Source organism: Candoia aspera, chromosome 2 (assembly GCF_035149785.1).
Source record: "Candoia aspera isolate rCanAsp1 chromosome 2, rCanAsp1.hap2, whole genome shotgun sequence".
Taxonomy (NCBI): domain Eukaryota; kingdom Metazoa; phylum Chordata; class Lepidosauria; order Squamata; family Boidae; genus Candoia; species Candoia aspera.
The window spans coordinates 84,744,887-84,768,441 of NC_086154.1; the positions used below are offsets into that span (position 1 = coordinate 84,744,887).

The following is a 23,555-nucleotide window of genomic DNA, read 5'->3' on the forward strand; positions in this document are numbered from 1 at the left end:
GCAGACGATATAGTAACACAGACCTTCTGTGGTTAGCCAATGAAGCTGAAAAGGTATAACTGGGTTTTCACATGTCTGTCTTTTCTTATATAACACTGGATTTTTCAGGAAGCAATTTCAGTGGGAAATACCAATCTTGATCACATTTGTTTTTGAGGTTTTTTTAACTGACATTTATTCAAAAAAATAAATATTCTCCAATTTCTATCTCTTGTAAGAAATTCCTTCTATCTATACTGCCCGGAGGAATTTACTGGATTGGTCTTAATGGGATTAGATTTTGTACCCATGTGCGGTGGTCGTACGCTAACGCTTCATTTTCAGATTCAAAATGGTAAGTTAAATATTTATGTCATAAAACCATTTAAACCTTAACAGAATAGTTTTTTCTAAATAATGTTAATTTAATTTAAAATTAAATTAATTATGCTTTACTCTTGCTCTCCTTGGTTTACTGAGATCCTTTTTTTTTTAACCTTCTAGTTCTCACTATATTGCTTTCTAACATTTGGTTCCTGAGATCCTTATGGTGTGGGTTAACATATATTATAGTTTCAATGACTGAAAATTGAGAAGTCTGCGATTTTCATTATTGTATCACAAGCTTGTGGTTTCCCTGGGCTACCTTGTAATCCATTTTCTAAAATAATAATTATTCTGCTTGCTTTGAAATTGAGGTTTCACAAGAAATTGTGGACATTCTATTGGAAGTGCTGCATATATCTGATTGTTCCTGAAGGTTCAATGGTAGGAACTGCTTGCATGTGGAAAAACTTATGGATTTGCAAGAAAAGAGAAGAAGGTAAGGTGATTTAATGCTGTGGATTTATATGAAAATTATAAGAACTTCCATATCATAAAATATCCGCTGAGTTTAAATATATTGTAAGATAGTTAAATTTATTAATATGAGTATTTCGGCACAGTAATTTGCGAATCTTTAGAATGATACTAAAATGACAAACTAACAATCAAATACATTTGAAGACAAATATTCTTTATGTAGTTATGCCCAACTTGAGCTAGGGGTTTATCCGTACATACTTTCTTCCCTTTCCATTTGCACAAATGTTTGTGGGCCTATATTGGGACTTTGTGAGCCTACCCAATACCTTGGAACACCACGTAGTCGTCTTCTTCATGGGTCTATTCTATGACTCTGTCAGGCATCCCAATACTGTAGAATAGCCTCTTAGGATTCCCACATTAACAGCTTGAGCCCCTAAATCAACCCTACTCTGGGTAAATCTCTGATCTTCCTGGTGTATTCAAATACTAGTAGTCCTTGCTTACCGACTGCCTCATTTAATAGCCATTCAAAGTTACAGCAATGTAAAAAAAAAGCTTTGCAACCAATCCTTTCATTTACGACCACTGAAGCATTCTGTGGTCACGTGATCACCATTCAGGTGCTTTGCAATCAGCGCACATTTATGGCTGTCACAATGTCCCACGGTCATGTGATTGCCATTTGTGGCCTTCACAACTGGTTTGCAACAAGCAGAGTTAACAGAGAAGTTGGAAGTAAAATCGTAAGTCATGGTCATGTGATGTTTCACTTAGTGACCAAAGGGGAAGTGAGGTCGTAAGCCCGTTGCAGTCATGTGATGTTTTCCTTAGCAACTGCAGTGCTTGGTGATGAGTTGCCGGTCCCAATTGTGGTTGCTAAGTGAAGTCTACATGTGTAGGCTGATGTCAAGTTCTCACCATCCACTGCAAGTTCTTACTTGCTCTTTGTCACAAAATGCTTATTGTTCAGCATGTCCTGTTTGTTACTGAATTTTTTAGATTAATATTCTTAATGTTGGTTGTGATGGTCTTTTCTTCCTTTTTTCTCATTTGCTTTCATCATGGTGTTGAAGAAGCCATATTTCCTCATGGTTCTCTTAATCTAGAATCCATTTTCAGTCTTCGTTTCTAAATACTAGGAGAGAATACCCTTTCCTTTCATCCCTCTGTAACTGGACTCAAGTTTATATCTTTGGCATCTAGGAAGATAGTATTCAGCTCTGAGCCCCTTTTATTTTAAAAATTAAATAGTGCCAACATGGTTATATTCGTGAATTTCTTCTACCTTTTGCAGTGCTTTGGCATGCAGATATTCTGATGAAGTCGTCCCTGTCTCTGTTTTTGTGATAGAAGAAGTTGCACTTTTTCAATTTCTGTTTATTTTATTGTTATTAAAATCACAGGAGTTTGGTCATAGGTTTTATCTAAACCATCTGCCTCTCTAGATACAATAATCTAACGTGTAGTTTCCCACCATTTTTAGATCTTGTTCCTAAAGTCATCTTGCCATACAGAAATCCTACATGTTGCTGAAATGGCAATAAAAGCAGTCTAAGACTAAAACATTTAAGGAATCACTTACTTAATTAAGGTTTGCTATAAACGGCATGGTTAATTTTCCAAATCAATTTTGTTCACATTGTAGAAACAAAGGATTTCCATAAATTTGATGGCTATTTCCTTGTTGGCATTACCAAAGACAGTAAATCAGTCAACCACACATCGTTAAGTGCAGCCGTTCAACACTGTAGAGTTGAAAGAAACCGTTGTACTGGGATTCAGAGGATAAGAACTACTTACACAACATCACTTGCAGAACGATTGGTTCTTGTCAATGGATCCTTTGCAAATATCTACACAGCATATTTAAAAAGTGGTATGTATGCCACACTCAACATTTACTTGGGATTTTATTTTGAGGATTACTACACCATGACATATATGAATCATAATTTGTATATCATAAGCCCAAGCCCCCAGTGGATGTTGGGTACTCATTGTTTATTTAGTTCTTAAAGAATTTACAATAATAGACAAAAAAAGAAGAAAACAAAATAAAAGCCTATTCACAGCAGAAGCTAAGCAAGCCTATGCTATTTTCAGACCCAACGAATTCTGATAGTCATTGCTGTAGCAAAAAAATTGCCCACTTTCCTAGAGACTTTAAAATTTTGGTCATTTAATAGGAAACACAATTGCCTACTGGGACTGGTCCAAGTCATTTACAATTAGATGAGAGATTAACTCTGCCCTCCAAGGGTAATAGAGCATTTGAAAAGTACATGTGCAACTTGCTCAATTTCAGTGCCTGAACATATACATAAATGCTCTGGACGGGGGATATTATTGAATCTCTCAGTCAATACCATTGAGCGTAAAGTGTGCCAGTGAGCATCCCCTATGTGAGGCCACAAGTATGTATTAGAATTTTTTGGGGTAGTGGAATGCTAATACTGTACATGAGCTTGTTATAGCAGAGACAGGAAGTGTTAAATCTACCCTTGTGTACAACAAGGTCAAAAATTCTCTGTTTGACTTCACTCCAGGCTTTGTCTAGGCCCAGCTTAGATAGATTTTGGGGAGGAAGCCCACAATGGACCACTTTGGTTGTTATTTGCTTCATCTATGAAGAATTAATATACCCAGTGGGTCAGTACAAGTTGGATTGGGGACTCACCCCCACAGATTTCTGTCAGCCAGTACTTTAACTGGCAGAGCCTCAGAGCACCACTGCTGTACCTGGAGAAGCGTGTTTGCAACAGAATGAAGAATTCGAAGCAAAGTCTCCAACATTAAAATGCTTCTAGCACAAGGATACCTTAAGTTGTGTATCTGGTTATTGCATTAGAAACTTATGTGCATTGGAGGTAAGAGTTGAGGACTTAAGTTTCCAGGAAGTAGACAACTAAAAATAAATATTTAGGGATTTAAAGGCCTTTCTTTACTATGCAGATCATTGCTGCCCCTGGCGGTTTTATGAGCGCAATGACTAGGACCTTGGCCTGAATACTTTCCTTGTCAAACCAAGATTTACAAAATTTGTTGTGTACATTCTGAACTGACACAGAGGTGTCACCTGAGTCATGGTATCAGCTTTCAAAGGGAAAGAGAAAGAGTCCAGTAAAGCAAGGTGGTCACTGTCAGGGAGAAAGGTGACACAAAGGTAAATATCCAGATTGTCAGTAATTAGCATGTAATCAGGGATGCTAGCTCTTCACCCTTTCTAGAAAGTAAGCTCCCCTCTGAGTTTCCTGGGATTCTGCCATTTAATATTAAGAAACCAAATTTAATGGACAGTTGGGCCAATCTCCATCCGCTTGTATTAATACTCTAGTCCTTCACACAGCAAGGGCCAAATGGGTGAGATCTAGCAGGTGGGTGTGGAGTATTGAACAGTTGGAAGAGGGATTAATCCCCAATGTGGTGGTCAAGCACAGACATCTTTCTTGGTGTCCACCAAATTTTCAGACTTTTTAATATAAAAAAAAAGAGGGAGATATTTTAATTTAAAAAATGGAAAATGGGCATGCTGCAAAGCAAAGCAGCATGTATTCCCCCATTTCATCATCATCATCATCATCATCATCATCATCATCAATCATCTATTCAATTTGTATAGCTGCCCATCTCAACAAGTGAACTGGGGGTTTGGCTGTTGTCATCAGAGAACCTCTTGTGGCCTCCAGGGGCATCACTCCATGGGTACCCAGTTGTGATACTCTCTTTCTTAGGTTGGGCTCGAGGAACCAGATGGGATTGTTGCTGCTATACCACCTCCCTGCTTCATAGCAGCTTCCCTGCCCAAGCTCCTGGACCATACCGCAGGGCTGGCGATGGAGTTCCTCAACTTCTAGTCTTGGGGGACTTCAATCTGCCATCCCTGGGGGTTGGGTCAGAGGTAGCTCAGGAGTTAATCGAAACCATGACTTCCATGGACTTGTCCCAGGTGATCCAGGACCCAACTAGGAATAGCGGTCACACCTGATTTGGTATTCTTGTTGGAGTGGTGCTTATGTGATCTGGAATTGGTGGACCTTTCTTTGGTCCCCTTGTCATGGTCAGATCATGCCTTGGTGGCTATGAGCTTCTCTAGGGCTGTACCCCTCTTCAGGGAGGTGGGACCTATTAGATTGGTCCATCCATCCCTGATGGACCTGGATGGGTTTCAGAAGGAGCTTGGGGATATAACTGAAGATCTGCTGCGTAGTCCAGCCAAGTCCCTAGTCACCACCTGGAACAGGAAAGTGGCTGGTCTTTGGACAGGATTGCACCCATGCAACCTCTCTTGACCAGTGGACCTCATCACCCCCACCCCCCCGGTATACAGAGGAATTGAGAGGGATAAAATGGATTAAGAGACTTCTAGAGTGCCACTGGTGGAACATGAAGAATAGACTTAACCAAACATGGGTCAGAGCAGCTATTAAAGCCTACCTCCTGGCAATTCAGGTGGCAAAGTGTAAATACTACTCTGCACTAATTGCGTCTGCAAATAATCACCCAGTAACCTTCTTTAAGGTGACCTGTTTTCTTCTGGGGAAGGGGGATACTGAGGTCTACCTGCAGGGGCATGCTGAGGCATTTGCTGATTTTCTGGAAGACAAAGTCACTTGGATTTGTTCCCAGTTAGAGGTTGGTGTGGCGGTTGGTCTGGTGGAGATGCCCAGGAAAGGTTCTTGCCTGTTTATCTGGGAACAGTTTGACCCCTGTCCCAAAGTGGACAGGATCCTAGGGATTGTGAGCACTACCCCCTGTAGTTTATATCTGTGTCCTTCCTGGCTTGTGAAAGCCTCCTGGCTTTCCTATGGTGGGTTCTGGTGGTGATAAATGGTTCTCTGGGGGAGGGGGTGGTGCCCCAACCTTTTGAGGAGGCTGTGGTCTGCCCTCTTTTTAAGAGGCCATTGCTAGATTCCACCCCGTTGGATAACTTCTGTCCTGTCTCCAATCTTCCCTTTTTGGGGAACGTTGTTGAGAAGGTGGTTGTGCTGTAGCTCTAGAGGTTCCTGGATGAAACAGATTATCTGGACCCTTTTCAGTCAGGGTTCAGGCCTGGCTATGGGATGGAAACGGCACTGGTCGCACTTTTTGATGATCTCTGGCAGGAGCTGAATGGGAGTTAGTGTATCCATCCTCACTCTTCTTGACCTCTCAGCGGCCTTCAATACCATTGACCGTGGTATTCTGGAGCGTCTTAGGGGGTTGGGAGTGGGGGGAACTGTGTTGTCCTGGTTTACTTCCTTCCTCTGTGGCTGTTCCCAGTCAGTGTTGATAGGGAACGAGAGGTCCAGCCCTTGCGGAATTCTGCAGTGTTCAGTACTTTCTTCACTTCTGTTTAACATCTACATGAAGCTGCTGGGTGAGATCATCCATCACCATGGGGTGAGATACCCTTAGTATGCTGATGATACTCAACTATATATCTCAGCCCATGATGAGCTAAGCGATGCTGTGACCTCCCTTTCGCAGTGCCTGGAGGCTGTTAAGGTCTGGATGGGGAGCAACAAGTTGAAACTGAATTTTGGCAAGACGGAATGGCTCTGGGTTTGGGGCTCTTTGGTTCATGGAGAATTGCCATCTTTGGTCTTGGATGGGGTTGTACTACCCCAGATGGATCCAGTGTGTAATTTGGGATTTCCTTTGGACTCACGACTCCTGCTCAAGGAGCAGATGGCAGTTGTGGCCAGGAGGGCCTTTGCGCAACTACGGGTTGTGTGCCAGTTATGCACTTTCCTGGACTTTCCTGGACCAACAGGCCCTGCTCAGTCACCCACGCTGTAGTCACCTCCCATCTTGACTACTGTAACGCACTCTACTTGGGGCTGCCCTCGAAAAGCATCCTGAAGCTTCAGTTGGTTCAAAATGCAGTGGCCTGCATGGTTTTGTACAAGTCCAGATTTGCATGTGTCACCTCTCTTGCAGGAGCTACATTGGTTGCTGATTTGCTTCCAGGTCCAATTCAAGGTGCTAGTTATCACCTTTAAAGCCCTACATGGCTTGGGGCCAGGTTATTTGAAGGACTGCCTTTTCCCAGTTACAACTACCCAACCTACCAGATCAGGGAGGTGGGTATGTTACGGGTCCCCCTCCATTAAGGAGGCCCATCTATTGGGACTGAGAAGAAGGGCCTTTTCCATGGTTGCTCCCTCCCTGTGGAATATCATCCCTGCAGAGATAAGATTGGCCCCCACCTAAATACTCCTTTGAAAGGCCTTGAAGACATGGTTTTGCCAGCGGGTCTGGGGATCCCAGGTTGATGTGGAGCCCATCAAGTGGTTTGTCTGAATGTATTGTTCCTGCCAGGGAGGTGGGGGTGCAGTGGGTTTTGTATTTGGGGTTTTATTTTGTAAGCCATCCGGAGTCACCATGAGTCAGCTGGGTGGCCATGTAAATCTCATAAACAAACAAACAAATAAATAAGTGACTCTGGGTGGTGAACAAAATAAAAATAATTACAACAATACAAAAATTAAAATACATAGCAGCTGAGAAATATCATACCCCATAATCACTAGCACAACCAAGAATCCCTGCATGGATTCGGGGACCCAGACTCGGGCACATGAAAGGCGAGCAGAGTCAGGGCCATCCTGCTCTCCAGAGGGAGAACATCATCTTTCTGAATGCCTCTAGGTCCCAAATGGACTAAAAATGATGAATGGCTGTGTTCTAATGCTTTATTTGGAAATAAGCCAACCCATCCAGAGAAAGCTCAGAGTAATCAGCGGTAATCAGGAGCATCCTGCAGGAGTGAAGCAGAGGAAATTGCATATAATATTATAGTAAATCTTTGTTTTGTAACTAGTTCTTTTCTGTATGAAAGCCAGTTTAAGATTTCACAAGCCTGTTCCCACCAGCAGCCATTGTGTAAAAACACTCACAGAACCTTCTAGCTCCCAAAAGATTGAAAATTCTTGCAGTAAGCTACACCCCAAATTCAGTGCCTGAGGTAGAGTCTGTAGCTTGCTTCATGAACAGATCAGCCATTGAGATAATACTTAAGAACAGTAGAAAAGCCCTGTTAAATCAGACCCTTCTGATTATTCTGCAGATGCAGAATGCACATTTATAGGGTTTAAACAGAATAGCCACATCAATGTTTTCTATTTAGACTTTGTATTAAAACAATCTATATTGTATTTTAAAAATAGAATATCTCCTCAATTATTGGGATGCAGAAGTGGACAGACTCCTGGAGTCATTGTCAATGTCATGCACTGCCTACTACTGAGTAAAACACAGACACTAATTTAGGGAAGATCAGGTTCTGGTTTATTTCAGCATAGTGCATAGCTAGAAAAAGCTGAGAGTGAAGGGAGCGCGCCGGTACGGGGTTTAAATAGCCCGCGCCAGTCAGCGCCCCCCCCACCTTGGGTTGTATCATCCCCCCAAGTCCTGTATGCTTCGTTGCCGGTAGGTGAGGGGTCGCGGGACCCCTGCTGGTGCCCCGGGCTTCGCTCATAATCGTTTTCTTCCTCCGGCCGGTGATTGCTTTCAGCTGGGCGATATCCTTTGTGTTCCTGCTGACAGCTCCAGGCGTGCCTCGTGATCCGCCCTGTCTTTGTCGCTCTTTCTTCCCCCTTTGTGTTCTCTTGACTGGTTTTTCTGGCCGGGGTCGTTCCCTTCTCCTCGGGGTCTGTGTCTGTTGTTGTGCGTGGCTTTGCTTATCTTTTAATCCCTTGCTCTTGTTTCTGTGGTATTGTTATGTGTGTCGTTGTGCTGATGCATTCAGCTCAACGGTGCTCATGACAGTCAAACCAGGGGGGTATAGTGCAACCTTGGCTAAGGAAAGCCCCAGGCTATATGAACTGTCTAGTTTTTTTTATGCATAGGCAAGCACATAAGTAATAGTCTTACATTATAGCAAATTTCTAACTGGTGTAGAGAAGATGGAAAAACACATAAGGTACTTAGGAACTCATGATCTCAAATCAATTTTCATAATTGCTATTTTCTATAACCTCATTGTGATAATAATCTTCCACAGGTTTTTGTTCCTACACTGATCTAGCATAGCCTCTGTTGCTGCTAACTTGTGTGTCAATACTTAATTTAGAATTTGCAGGATGGATACTAAAATATGAGAATACTAAGGAATACACCAGGATGGCAGCAAACTTTTAAGGAAGTTTATTAACAAAATGTCCCCAGCCTCAGGGGGTCCTTCCTCAATCTGCCAGAATAAGGCCAAGCAGCAAGAACAGTCTCCAGAACTCAATTCACAAGGAAGTTGGATTTCTGGGGCAGGTCTTGTAGCCCTTTACCCCACTCTTCCACCCTTTGGAATGCTCACCCTGGTGCTGGATTGACTAACCAGAAGGAAATTAATGTTTATTGTTACATACATTGGAGAGGAAGGGATTACAAACAGGTAAACAGGCACACAATGGAAGATTCTCATGGAAAGGAATGCAACGGCACTCATGACAGAATGCAGTAGCACCAGCTGTTTCTCTACTATGCTCCTGGCTGCAAGCCATGAGCCACTCTGTAGGTGAAACTAGGGTCAAGGCAGGGATTTTGTCAATTCCAGGCAGCAGTGCAAGCCACACCAGAGGGTGCTACTTAGTTAATTACAGTCATGGAGCTTATTAATTTGCAGTTAGCACTTATTAGGGAAGTACTGGAGAAAAGCCACTCAGGAAGAGAGAGCTTGTTTAAGCAATCTCTCTGCTTTCCAAGGGAGAAAAAAACAGGCCAGGCACAGGACAGTCTCTGGTTGTGGCTAGCCTCATGAAAATGGAAATTTATGATAATTCAGCTCAGTACTTCCTTTCAGCAGAGATCTATAGATAACCTTGGAGTATTTTGGTCTCTATGTCTGTTATAAAACTTGTGGGGAGGGGAGTGGGATAGTATGACACTGTAATTGGTTATCATTCTGGGACATTTAATTTTTAAAAATTTTCTGGCAGCATGTGCACCCCGTTATTATGGTGCAGAATGTGGCATGATTTGTAGCTGTAACGGAACTGAAAATTGCAATCTGTTAAATGGACAATGTGCAGAAAATGAGCAGTGTAATGAAGACAGCTTAAGCAGTGATTGTCAACAAGGTACGCAATTTAAGTTTCTTTCCCTTCTATAGCTATATCAGAAGGAGGAAGCAGCTAAGGAATTAATTCATTTTTGTTATTATTATCCCTCATCTGGAATCCATTGCAGTGAAGTCATCTGAGATGGAGGGATATTTGAAGACCATATCCCTTTCCAACTGTCCACATCTCTCAGGATTTGAATAGCTATACCATGGCACCCTCCAGTCTGATTTTAAAGTTATTGTGGTTGCCCAGTTGGGTTTGATTGAATCCAGTTTTCATGCTTCAAGAACTTAATCGCCATACTTGGGGTTGGCTAGTGCCTTGAAGTGCCCCTCCTACATAATGATGGAAGGAGATCACAGCCATCTGAATTTTATTAGATGGGGTAGTTGAGAAATTGTTTGAGAGGGATTTTATTGGAATTTTATTATATATTTATTGTTTTATATTGTAAACTGCTCAGAGTCCCTCCGGTCAGAGGAGATGGGCGGTGACAAATTTGATAGATAAATAAATAAATAAATATTGTAAATAGTTAATTAATAAAGAGTATTTTTGATATTACCCTGCCTGGTTGCATAGTCTGAACAGGACAGTTAGATTCTTTTCATAGACACTGTCTGCATGTCCGGTGTAAAGTATAGTGAGACACTACTGACATATATGCAATGTAATGTCTTATTTTGGCATTATTGTAGTATTCCAATTTATCGGAACACTAAAATCTGCATCAGAGTATGACTGAGGAAGAATCAGTAGTTGTAGTAGGGCCCTGACAACTTCTGGTCTAATGGCAACCTAAGTTATTACTTTTCCTTACTTTATATCACCCCTGTGGAGGATTTTATTTAAGTAACCTTAAATAAAGATTTCAGTGGTGAGTTATTTATGCCCTGCTTTCTGAAGTTTATTTTAATAACCCAGATACAATAACATATTAACAACTAAAGGCTACAAAAAGCCTCATGAAACTAAGAAAACTGCACTCCTTCTACCTCAATGCCACCTCTACTCTAGTGGACAGAGAGGCATGAGCCCTGGAATTATGGAGAACTTACTGGATTCTACTGAATCTTTTGGGTCTACACTAGCTGCCTCTCCTGGATCTGCTGAAATGGATAGAACAATAATAACTCCTGACTTATCTGTCTGTTGATTGAGAAGAAAGAATGGGCTTTGAGATGACTGATTGATTATGTGTCGTCAAATCAGTGATCACTCTTAGCAACCACATAGATTGATTTTCTTCAGGATGATCTGTCCCCAACCTGGTCCATCAAGTCTTCCAATGTTGCACCCACTGTCTCTGTAATGGAGTTAATTCACCTTGCTGCTCGTCATCTTCTTCTTCCCTTTCCTTCCACCTTTTCCAATTTTATAGGTTGCTCCAAAAAGCTAGTTCTTCACATAATGTGTCTGAAGTGTTATAATTTGAGCCTGGTCATTTGTGTCTCAAGTGAGAACTCTGAGTTGATTTGTTCAATGATCCATTTGTTTCCTTGACTATTCTGTGTTATTCTCAGGAGACTTCTCCAACAAGCTTTGAGATGGGATAGTTAAATTGAAACCACTTGTAAAGATTCTGGAACAACTTATGGGTTTGCAAGCTGGGATTCATGAAGAATTGAAAGATGCTAAAAATTAGATGTCCAAATTTTAGGAGTTAGACACTTTGGGGGAAAAAAACCTTTTTTTTCCTTAAGAAACTTGCTTGCAAAATTCAGAAGCAAAGGAGCAATCTTATGGCAAACTAGTTACAGATTTGAAAACTGCTTCACTCAAGGGCAACTCACCAGAAATAATCTAAAACTCCTGAATCTCTATGTACACAGAAAACAAAATGCTCTACTGTTATATGTGGGAAATTGTTTACAAGAATTACTTCTACCTGATTTTAAACTTGAAATATAAGATACCTATAGATTACCATCAAGAAGCAATCTATCACATAGATTAGTTCCAATTATAATTAAACTCCTGAGGTCTTCCATGTATGAAGTTTTATAGCTTTCAAGACAGATTCCTGACTTGCAACATAAAGGAGTTAAATCCTCCACATTGGTTTTATAGTGAAATTGGTTATCTTGAGCAAAAACATTTTTCAAAAGTTGACTTCTGTCAGTTATGAAGTTATTGCATTATCAGATGCGAAGTTTTATCATGTTTCTGGGTTGATAAGGAGAATTTACTGTGTCAGTATTTATAAAACAACAGAAGCAAAAACTCTGTAAATCTTGTCTTATTGTTTAGTTGTTTAAACATGCCATAGCTGTTTATTTTTCAGATGTGATTCATCTTAGATGCCCAAAAGATCCTGGATGGTGGTATTGGAAGAACAACTGTTATTACATAGAAACAACAAATCGCTTGACTTGGGGAGAAGCAAAAAATTTCTGCATGGCTTATCATGAAACTAAACTACTACCGACGCCACAAAGTAATGAGGAAAAGGTAACGTGTGTTTGTGCATGTAGAACTGGAAGGGCATTTCTAGATTGTATGACTGACTATATTACATCTAGAAGAATCTGTGAAGTACAATGTATTTCTTTTTGAAGAAGACCAAACTACCCGCGAGAATAAGATCCCCACCTCACCCCCATGGGATAAATAGGCAATCCTGTCACAGCTTCTTGAGATAATTCCATCTGCTTCTGTTGACTGAATTAGGCTGTCCTGATAAACTAGGAGGGTCTGGGGCACAAGTAGAAGCCGATAAATTTCAGAATAAAAGAAATCTTAACCTTTATTTGGGCCTTACAGCCAGAAAACTCAGAATACATCAAATATGTTAGATATATACAGAAATGCATAGACCTAATATATATATTTATATTTATATTTATATTTATATATATTTAGATACAAATAAAAAGTAAACAAATAATAATAATAGTAATAATAATAATGCAGTCACCAAGATTAATACTATTCTTCAGTCATAAGTGAGACAAATAGAATAGAAGCACAGAATCAAGCAACCTTGGAGGATACATCAGAGTCCTGGTCAGGCAGAAGTGACAAATAAACTTTCTACTCTGCCAGGGTATTTTTTCAGAATGAAACAGATGAATGTCATCCAAAAATTCCCTGTAAAGAGAGCAACAGAGGAGCACGTGGTTCAGGGACTCCACAGAGTCGTTCCCACATGGGCATATGTGCTGATGTAAGGGATATTTTTATAAACTCCCCATTGCACAACACGCATAAATGGCAAATTAGTGGGAACCCAACAGAAACAGGAATGTACTTAGAAATATCTTGGGGTGCAGTTTCAGGCCTCTTTTATCTTGGAGTACACATTTCTTGAAGTATGCATCATCAGGTCAGTGTTGCTCAACATAGCTCCTTAGCTATCAGATTTTTCCATTTAAAGGGAGCATATTTTATTACAGCAGTCTACAAGGTCTTTCTTGCTAAGGCTATTTCTCAGTTTCTTTATGATATTCAGATTTATACTTTTACAACATTTAATACCCTGGAAGCTGTTCAGTCCAAGTTTGTAAGAACTATCTTTGCTGTTCTGAGATTCCTCATTGCTTCTCAAAGACCATTTTAAATTAAGAGCTATAGAGAGCTAATAGCAAATTCCATCTTAAGCAGCGAATCTTAAGCAGTGTATCTGGAATATTGATTTCCAAACTAATCTAAGCCTAGTATCTAAAGCTTAGATTTAGATACTAAACTTTGTGGGTTTTTTCAGAATACTGGTAGTCCTTGTTTAATGACCACAATCGGAACTGGAAATTCAATCATTAAGTGAAGCAGTCTCTAAGTGAAACCGCCACTGTGCTTACGATTTTATTCAGCTTTCCTTTGCTTTACAAACCTGTGAAGGTCATAAATACGAGGATTGGTCACAAAGTTAGTTTTCCATCACCATTGTAACTGTGAATAGTCACTAAACAAGTCAATGACTAAATGAGAACTACCTGTAAAAGTAGTAAAATCAAGGCAAATTTTCAGGAATGATGATCTGACTGAATCAGCTGAATTCTTGCATCTCTATCTTTTGTGTCTCATCCTTTAAAGTTGCTACATGTTTTAGAAATGACGCTGTTCAAACTTGGCTAGACCTAGGCATTATGAAGTTGAATGACCTTGGACCAGTTCCTTTGCTTTTGTCAGGGTTGATTTATTGAAGAAGTAAACAGCTTTGGTGTAGATCAGGTGTTATTTAGGAACCTCTAATAATTTCTGCCCCTCCACTAAGACAGCAGGCTGAGTGTGCTCCAGGTCCCTTCAATTAAACAGTATAATTTATCAGGACCTAGGAAGCATAGCATACCTTTTACGTTGTGGCACCTTCTCTCTGAAATGTACCCTCCCTGAAAGCTGTAGGATTCCCATCTTGATAATGTTCAGAAAGTCCTGGAAAACTTATTCTTCTCAGCCTTGCATAGGGTGATTGTTGAGCCCATGTGTGTGTAGTGTTATGCATTTTTCTATATACATAGTCTTTTTTCTTTGTTATATGGTTCATTATTTTTTAAAGTGTAAAGCTGTCCAGAGTTGTTTGAAGTCAGGCGGCCTCTAACGTTAATAAAACAAATAAATAAAGAATAAAATTCTACTTCAGTTCCAGTCCAGTAGGTTTTTGGGATTATGAAGCAGTTTAGAAAATACATTTTTTTAAAAAAATAACATTTGGGACTGTAAAGAGCAAAAGACCCTCCTAAGATAATAGGAGAACAAGCACTTCTGCTGCAACACATTTTTCCCTTCCAATTTCGTTTCTTCCTCCTAATTAGAAGAAAGTAAGGAAGGATCACCTGGGAAAACCATCTTTTGTGGTGTTCTTCCAAGTGCCAAACACTAGTCCCGTTGTCTTTTCCATCCAGACTGGTCAGGATTATCACTCTGAAAGTTGCCATAAGGAGATGAGTGGCGTAACAGAGAAAACTTTCTTTAAGTATATACATTTTAACTCAACATCCCTTTATCTGTTTTTTTTAAGGCAACATTCAGAACTATCTTCTAACACTGGGAGGGGAGAATACTTGATATTTACAACTGAGAATTATCAGATATGATAAAAAAAGAATGATAAAACTGTATATTTTTACATTTTCATAAAAAAGTATAACTTTTTGCTTTCAATAAATTATTTTTATTATCTTTGAGTGCCTTGTATAACCCCTTGATCTGCATTCACTGTGTCAAGCAAGAACAATGCACCAGTCAGACTTACTGGATGTTCTTAGGAAACTGTCAGCAGTCAATCAACAGCACACAGGAAACTTAGCAGCAGCATTTAGCAGTCTGTCATCATCAGTCATTCAGTAGTCTCTTGTCTTCCTTGACTTTTCCTAGCTCTTCCTTATTCGTCTGCCTCTCTCAACTTCCATGCCAAACTCTTGTTTGCTCTTTCTGTTTACTTTCTCAAATCTAGGTCAGATTCTCATGGGAAAATTAGGAATATGACAGAACAATGATGCAGGGAATACATAGGTGTGTTTTGCAGTGGAAGGTTTTCTACAGATTTTGGAAATACATATATGGCTCCTTTGCTTTAACAGCATACTTTCTTCTGATGTGAAAGACTGAGTGCCATTTCATAGGCCATTTAGGAACTAAGGCTTTGCACCTAACTAAGAATTTTCTCCTTGCTGTGCACCACAAACTAAAACCCTTCTGAATAGTTGATAGTCTATGAAATTATCTTAACTATCTCTAAGAATTACTTTTATTCTATGGCTTTTTTTTCCAGTGGTAGGTTAATGGCAAGCAAATTGGATAGTCCCTCATTTGTTTGTTCATATATTTGTCATCTGTGAGTCATTAAGAATGCTTAGAGGCTCTGCTCCACAGATAACTGGATGTGAGACCCTCAGGATAAAGTTGGGCCTTTGGGAACACATGGGATTTGTTGCTAGTTTACTGCCCTCCCTGTTGCACAGCATAATCCCTGCTTGACCTGCTGGATTCTATTTCTGGGTTGGCAGCAGAGTTCTCAAGGCTATTGGTCCTTGGGGACTTTAAGCTGCCACCTGGTGAAGTTGAGTCCAGGGTGGCTCAGGAGTTGACAACCATGAACCTGTCCCAAATAATAAAGGGCCCAAGGCTTATTCGGGGTTGCCCTGTTAGAACTGTTTTTTGTCTTGGGGAAGTTGCAGTGTGATCTGGCATTGGAAATCATTATCATCAGTCCGTTGCTATTAACAGATCACTCTTTGGTTGCCCTCTGGCTCACTGGGACTACCCACCTCTGCAGGGAGACAGGGCCTGTTAGGTTGGTCTGCCCAGGTGACTAATGGACTCTGTTGGATTCCAGAGGAGTTTGGGCAGTTTGGCCAAGGCCTTGGTTGCAGCCTGGAATAGGTGGGTGACTGAGGCCTTGGACTAGGTTGCCCCTATGCAGCCTCTCTCAGTACACTGATCCCGAGGTTCTTCCTGGTATTCCGAGGAGCTCTGGGAGATGAAGCACCAAAAGTGATACCTGGAGTACTGTTGGAGAAAGACAAAGAGCAAATCTGACCAAACATGAGTAAGAGCCCATATTTGGGCCTACACTGTGGCAATAAGAGCAATGAAACAGTTATTTCTCCAAATTTATTGCATCCACTGATATCTGGCTGGCAGCCCTGTTGGAGTAACCTGCTCCCTGTTAGGGAAGGTTGGGCTGCAGGATTGTCTGCAGGGCCTAGGTGAGGAATATTCATGCTATCTGGCAGATGAAGTCACTCAGTTTCACTTGGAGTTGGATTCTGACTGGGCAAGTCCAAGTGATTTGCCTGGGACATAGTCTTGTGATGTTATTTGAACTAAGTTTGATTCTGTGATGCCTGAGGAAGTAGACAAGGTCTTGTCTGTTAGTTTGGCCACCTATTTGGTACATCCTGGTCCCTCCTGAGTTGTTAATACGGTCTGGGGGCTAACAAGTGAATGGGCCTATGTATTTGACTCTTTGAGAGAGGGGTCTGATCTTCTGATCTTGAAAGAGGTGGTGGTATGCTCCCTGCTTGAGAGGCCATCACTAGACCCTTCCATTCTGGACAATTATTGTCCACTCTCCAATCTCCCCTTTGTGGGGTAGGTTGTGGAGAAGGTGGTTGGACAGCAGCTACAGAGGATCTTGGAGGAAACAGATTATCTGGAGTCATTTCAGTTAGGTTTCAGACTGGGGTATAGTATGGAGACGGCGCTGCTCATGTTTGTTGATGACATTTGACAGAGTGAGGGATGGGAATGGTGCATACATCCTGTTGTTCCTTGATCTCTCAGCGGCTTTCAATAGTGTCAACCGGCTGCAGGGTTTGGGAGTGGGAGGTACTGTGTTACTACAGTTCACTTCCTTGCTCAGTGCCATTTTGAGTTGGTGTTGGAGAAGGGGGGAGATTGCACCTGCAGTCCATCACTTATGGGGTATCTGAGGGCTTGACATTCTTTCCTCTCCTGTTTAACATCTACATGAAACCACTTAGTGAGTTCAGCCATCAGTTTGGGATTTGGTATCATCAGTATGCTGATGATACCCAGATTTATATCTCAACCCTGTGCTGTGCAGGTGATGCTGTCAGTACACTGACCCAGTGCTGGAGACTGTTTGTGTCTGGAAAGGGGAGAACAGATTTCAGCTCAATCCTGACAAGACTGAGTGGCTGTGGCTTTTTGGCCTCCAAGGTTGGGGAAAGCCAGGGTGCTGGCTGTTACCTTAAAGCTCTTCATGACATAAGGCTTGGATATCTGAGGGACTGCCTGTCTCCAACTGTTTCTCTGCAGAAGAGTGGGTACACTCCAGGACCCTTCTGTTAAATGTTATCATCTTATGGGACCAAGGAAATGTGCCTTCTCTGTTGTGGCCCCTGCCCTCTCTCCTGGGGTTCTGAAAAGCCCATAAGGCTTGGACCTGAGACCTCGGGTTAATGTATTTGTGGGGTCCCTGGGGTGGTTTGTTATTGTTATGGGGGTTTTAGCCTGGGCTGTCTGTGTTGTATGTTTTTAACTGTTTCTATTGTTTTGTATCTTGTAAGCTGCCTAGACTCTGAGAGTGGATGGTGGTGATGATGATGATGATAGGCACAACTCAAATGCAAAACATTAATTCTTTGCAGTATTCAGTAGTTAGACTCTGGGGTATTTCAGTTATAGCATTTGGGGTTTTAGAAAGTTAACATTGTGGCAGAGTGCTGGAAAGCGTTTGGCCCGAGAGATCAGAAAAATCACACACCAGGCATTTCTATAAAAATAAATTTATTTACAGAAAGCACAAACACATATTTACAAGCTCATGCATTCACACACAGAGCTGAGAGTAGGACTGGGAGGAAGGCTGTGTAGAAAGGAAACCGAAACTAATCCAGGCAAGCTTCCTCTAGGCAAATCAGGAGCTTTACCTTATATGGTCATGTCTTTTCACACCCAAAACTGAGGATACTTAAGTTTGACCTTCTGACTCTGCCAGAATGATTTATTACCATAGTAACATAGTGGCTTGGTCCTTGCAAAACAATCAAGGGAATGCCAACAGATATCTGTCATTATTTGTTCTACATTCATGCATTTATTGTTTATTTGGTTTATATACACCTACATTCCCTTTTGTGCTGAGTCAGCAAGATGTTCTTTCCAAACTATGCTAAGTAAGAAAAGTCATCTTTGGGGGTGGGATGGAGTAAGGTGAGGAATCCCCACTTTAGTTAATTAATTCCTACCAGGCATCATTTATCTATGTATAATTTCCCCCAGTTTTTGTTGAGGGTGGAAAATGAAGTTGACACCTTGGGGCAATGCTGATGATATGCAAATTATTTGTAATAGAAATAAATTTCTTGATCTGCAGGTGTGGTTGACTACTGTGTTAAAGGATGTTATATGGATTGACTCTGAAATGGGAAAAACAAAGGACACGACAAACAGGTAAGAGAAATTGTAATTGTTTCACTAATGGAATGCTGGCCAGGTTTACATTTGTGATGTTGGACTAAGACCAAGAAAATTCAGTTTCAGATCAAAACTCAGATGTTAAACTCAGTGGATTACTTTAGGCCAATTACTATTTCACAGCTTAACCCTACCTCACAGGATTATTGTTCTTGGAATAATATGATTCTCTCTGTGTATTGGATTTAGTATTTGTTATTCCTTATGCACGGCTGCTGCATTTGCAACTTAATCAATATGGTGAGTATTATATAGTATTATGGAGATGAATAAAAAATCAAATTATTTTAAAATTACACCCAGTTTACCCATCTGAGTTCAACTCTTCATCCAGTACTATGACTGAATCGTTATACCCACAGAGATGGAACCTGTGAAAGGATTATTTTCTCTGGTTACTTTAAAGCAACCAGGTCTACGTGTGTTCTTTTAAGCTTACAATGCTTTGATATTAAAAAGGTTAAAGAATCAGCCACATACACAGATTATAGTGTATACTAACTTGTGAAACCACGTATGATCTGGTATGTTTGACTTCAGGCCCTGTGATCCCCCAACATAGCTGGCTGTTGCTCATAGATTGGGCAGGAATGGCAGGAAACTTCCCACAGTGTTATCTCCTCAGTCATCCTCTCCCTGCACCCCCTTATTTGTTATAGGCTGTTTTGTGTTATAGTTTAAGACAAAAATCAGCAATGTGAAATCCTTCAGCAGTATGTAATCCTTAGTCTAATTTCATAGAGTCTTTGTTTTAATTTCAAAAGCCTGTGCAAGGAAACAGTTCCCAGTGATGGCAGGAATTCTACCTTCCCTGACAGCCTATTATGTGAGGGGAAAGAAAAAAAAGGAGAAAGCATGGAAGAATTCTTATACAAGACAGCTGGCTGATCACCTTCTAAAAGTGCTAGCAAATAGGAAATAGCAAATAGGAATAGGATTTCATGCTAATAAATCTCCTTTTTGGATTTCATAGTATACCAGTGTGATATACTGGTCAAAGTGAAACTTGGATTGGAAAGACCCACGTTGAAGTCTACATGGAAACCTCCTGTGTGACTTTGAGCCAGTGACTTTCTCAGCCCAAACAGTTTTGATGAGGAAATATTTGATATTTAATGTGCATTTCAACAACATAAAACATTTTGAAATATCTGTATGTTTTTGACAAAATAGGATTGATATAACTTTTCTGCTGATCATTTATCAAGACAGGTGGTTTTGCACTAAATACATAATTAACTTTAAAATCACTAGTTTTCCATTTTTCTATCAAGTTTAGCCTCAATATGCAGTCAAATTTCAACATAAAAATGAAACTTAAAAAATTAGAAATTCCATTACTGCATTTTTTCCTGCAAATGTGCCTTGGTCCTACTGAATTTGTTTTGTGTTTTTTAATATATAAATATTATTTCATTTTTAACCTACTGCTTTTTAAACATTGTTCATCCTTGTTTATCTTGTACTTCTAAATTTTAGTAGAGATTCCTATGAACAAGTTCTTTCCACCTGCACCCAAATGAAACAGAAAGGTATTTTTGAACAAGTTAGTTGTTCCTCTTCGGCTGCCTGGGTTTGTAAGAGAAGTATAGGTAGGTAAGATGAAGTTCACTCCAATTTTCAGTTGTAAGCAGAGTTCTTAGCACAATTAAAATTGGAGGTGGTGGGCGGGATTTGGGATACAAACTGACTTGATCCAGAGAACATAGACTGAAGTGCAGATCAAAACTGATACATCTGCATTTATAGTTTCCAAATGTCTAACATGATTCTCAATTTAAAACCGAAACTGCATTTTAAATGTGTATTTTGAGATAAAAATATATTTAAAGTTTTACCTGAGTTCTCATTTTTGCTTGATGTTGGAGATTTGTTCAAATTCTCTAAAGGGGAAAAGGGGAAATATTTCAAAGCAACAGCAACAGATTGAAGAAGAAAGTATTTAGTATTTAAGCATGCCAAGTTAAGTTTTTTTACCTCCTCCATTTACTCCGGCTGCTCAAACAAAAAATATCTCAGCCCGCATGTGAGATCTTTTGGAAAGCTCTGAACATGACGAAACACTAGCACTGTTTCCTTCCTCAGTACATTCTATACTTATTCTCAGCTGCAGCCACCATCCCAGAACTGCTGCAGATCAGTGGTGGTACTGTAGCCCCACACCCTGCAGAATCAATGACAGCATCATATGCATCGCAGTTGGTGCTGCATGCTGTAGTTCTTCTGTACTGCCACTCCACCCAGTAGGGCAGCAGAAGCAGCAGTGGCCCTTTCTCCCGGAAGTTCTTCTTCCCACCCTTATGTAGCTGCAGACTGGACCTGGCTGCCTATTCTGTCATGAAAAACTTGGGGCCAATGCCTTTCCAACTAGTATTAAATCTAATGCTTATTCAGTCGTTTCCATTTGTAGAAAACAGTATGAATGATTCTAGATCTGAGTTGCCACATCCTAAATACTAAATTATTCAAAGTAACCCTGTCAAGTTTATATTCGTTGCTCATTGTAAAAGTGGTTTGCTGGCTACTGCGATACCAGTATTAATCTATTCAGAAAGGGACAGATCAGGAAGCAAAATGTGTAATTTTACATTGATGGTTCATGTATCTGTGAAGTAATACGTATTTTCGTAGAAACACCAATATTAACTTAGAAATTGTTCTAAGAAAATGCGAAGAAATCAGTTGAATGGTCTTTTTAAAAAATCTATTTTAGATACCAACATGTTTTGGAAATACTCTAAAAAAATACTTATCTTGCCATTGAGAAAAAGAACATATGCATATAAGGAACAAGCAGAGTCAGCCTGCCTTTTAGAAAAAGAATGCACCGGAATTAGTTATTGGAGAAAGAAGTACCGACCAGTCAGTGGTAAAGAACTGATTTCAGCTAAATCAAAGGAGAATACTGCATACCTAAAAAGTGGTAAATGTCCAGTTACTGTAATACCTATTGTGGCATATATTGTAGTATGTTAAGAAATATAATCTAATTGTTGTTGATAGTTGCCGTTGAGTCGTTTACGATTCATGGTGATCCTCTGTACAGTATAACAGAACGAAATGCTGTCTGGTCTTGTGCCATGTGCCCAACTGTTCCAATGTTTGCATCCATTGTTGTGGTAACTGTATCAATCCATTGCACTGAAGGTCTTCCTCTTTTCCGCTGGCCCTCGACTTTACCAAACATGATGTCCTTTTCAAGCGATCGATCTTTCCTGATGATGTGCCCAAAGTATGAGAGTCCAAGCCTAGTTATCTTCGCCTCTAGGGAACGTTCTGGTTGTATTTCTTCTAAAACTGATTTGTTTGCTCTTCTGGCAGTCCATGGTATTTTCAGTAATCTTCGCCAACACCGCAATTTGAATGCATCAGTTCTTCCATCTTCCTTTTTTAATGTCCAACTTTCACAGGCATATATGGCAATTGAGAAGACCATGGCATGAGTCAGACACACCTTTGTTTTTAAACTGACATCTTTACTTCTGAAAACTTTAGATAGGTCTTTGATGGCAGATTTTCCCAGCATGATGCGTCATTTGATTTCTTGATTACTACTTCCCTTGGCATTGATTGTTGATCTGAGTAGACTGAAATTGTTGACAACTTCAATTTCTTCTCCATTTATTGTGACATTGTTTATCAGGTGTAGTCCGTATTGCTGACTACAATCTTTGATCTTCCTCAGCAAGTACTTCAAGTCTTCTTCATTTCCAGCAAGCAAAGTTGTATCATCTGCATATCGCAGTTTGTTAATGAGTCTTCCACCAATTCTGATACCCCATTCTTCTTCATACATTCCTGCTTTTCAAATTTTTTGTTCAGTGTACACATTGAATAAGTAGGGTGAAAGTATACAACCTTGCCGCATATCTTTTCCAATTTTGAACCACTCAGTATCACCGTTTTCTGTTCTAACGACTGCCTCTTGATCAGGTTCCACATGAGTGCAATTAAGTGCTCTGGAATTCCCATTCTTCATAATATTAACCATAACTTGTTATGGTCCACACAGTCAAATGCCTTTGCGTAATCAATGAAACAGAGGTAAACATCTTTCCAGTATTCTTTACATTCAGCCATGATCCATCTGACATCAGCAATGATATCTCTCGTACCGCGTCTTCTTCTAAATCCAGCTTGGACTTCTGGTAGTTCTCTGTCGATGTAAGGCTGCAAACGTTGTTGAATTATTTTCAGCAAAATTTTGCTAGCATGTGAAATTAATGAAATCGTTTGATAATTTCTACATTCTGTTTGATCTCCTTTCTTTTGAATGGGTATGAATAAGGATCTCTTCCAGTCAGTTGGCCAGGTTGTTGTCTTCCAAACTTCTTGACATAGAAGAGTAAGTGCTTCCATTGCTGCATCTGATTGTTGAAATATCTCAATTGGTAATCCATCAATTCCTGGAGCCTTGTTTTTTTGCCAGTGCCTTCAGTGCAGCTTTAACTTCTTCCTTCAGTACCGAGGGTTCTTGATCATATTCTACCTCCTTAAATAGCTGAACATTGACTAACTCTGTTTTATACGGTGATTCTGTATATTCCTTCCATCTTCTCTTAATACTACCCACGTCATTTAATGTATTGCCCATAGAATCTTTAAGGATAGCAACTCGGGGCTTGAATTTTCTCTTCAGCTCTTTCAGCTTGAGAAATGCTGATCATGTTCTTCCTCTTTGATTTTCTAACTCTAGGTCTTTGCATATTTCATAATAATATTTTTCGTTATCTTTTTGAGCTGCCCTTTGAAATTTTCTATTTAGCTCTCTTACTTCATTCTTTTTTTCCCATTAGTTTTAGCTACTTGGCATTTAAAGGCAAATTCCAGTCTCATCTGACATCC

The 23,555-nt window shown here is 40.2% G+C and overlaps 1 protein-coding gene and 1 long non-coding RNA gene across 3 annotated transcripts in view; both read left to right on the forward strand.

Annotated features, from left to right (window-relative positions):
- The first annotated feature begins 215 nt into the window (after positions 1-215).
- Positions 216-802, forward strand: LOC134492297 (uncharacterized). Its single transcript, XR_010067422.1, has 2 exons — positions 216-334; positions 678-802. It is a non-coding gene; the product is annotated as an uncharacterized LOC134492297 (long non-coding RNA).
- Positions 803-2,438: 1,636 nt separating this feature from the next.
- The window catches only part of LOC134492298 (uncharacterized), a 38,394-nt gene continuing 17,277 nt past the window's right edge, over positions 2,439-23,555 (forward strand). Inside the window, exons 1-5 of one of the 2 annotated variants that reach the window (XM_063296473.1) lie at positions 2,439-2,665; positions 9,702-9,842; positions 12,112-12,278; positions 18,610-18,686; positions 21,424-21,633. In XM_063296473.1, the coding sequence (XP_063152543.1) occupies positions 18,635-18,686; positions 21,424-21,633 (262 nt within the window). In that variant the 5' untranslated portion in view covers positions 2,439-2,665; positions 9,702-9,842; positions 12,112-12,278; positions 18,610-18,634. The remainder of the gene's footprint in view (positions 2,666-9,701; positions 9,843-12,111; positions 12,279-18,609; positions 18,687-21,423; positions 21,634-23,555) is intronic. The other variant, XM_063296474.1, reaches the window with a different exon arrangement.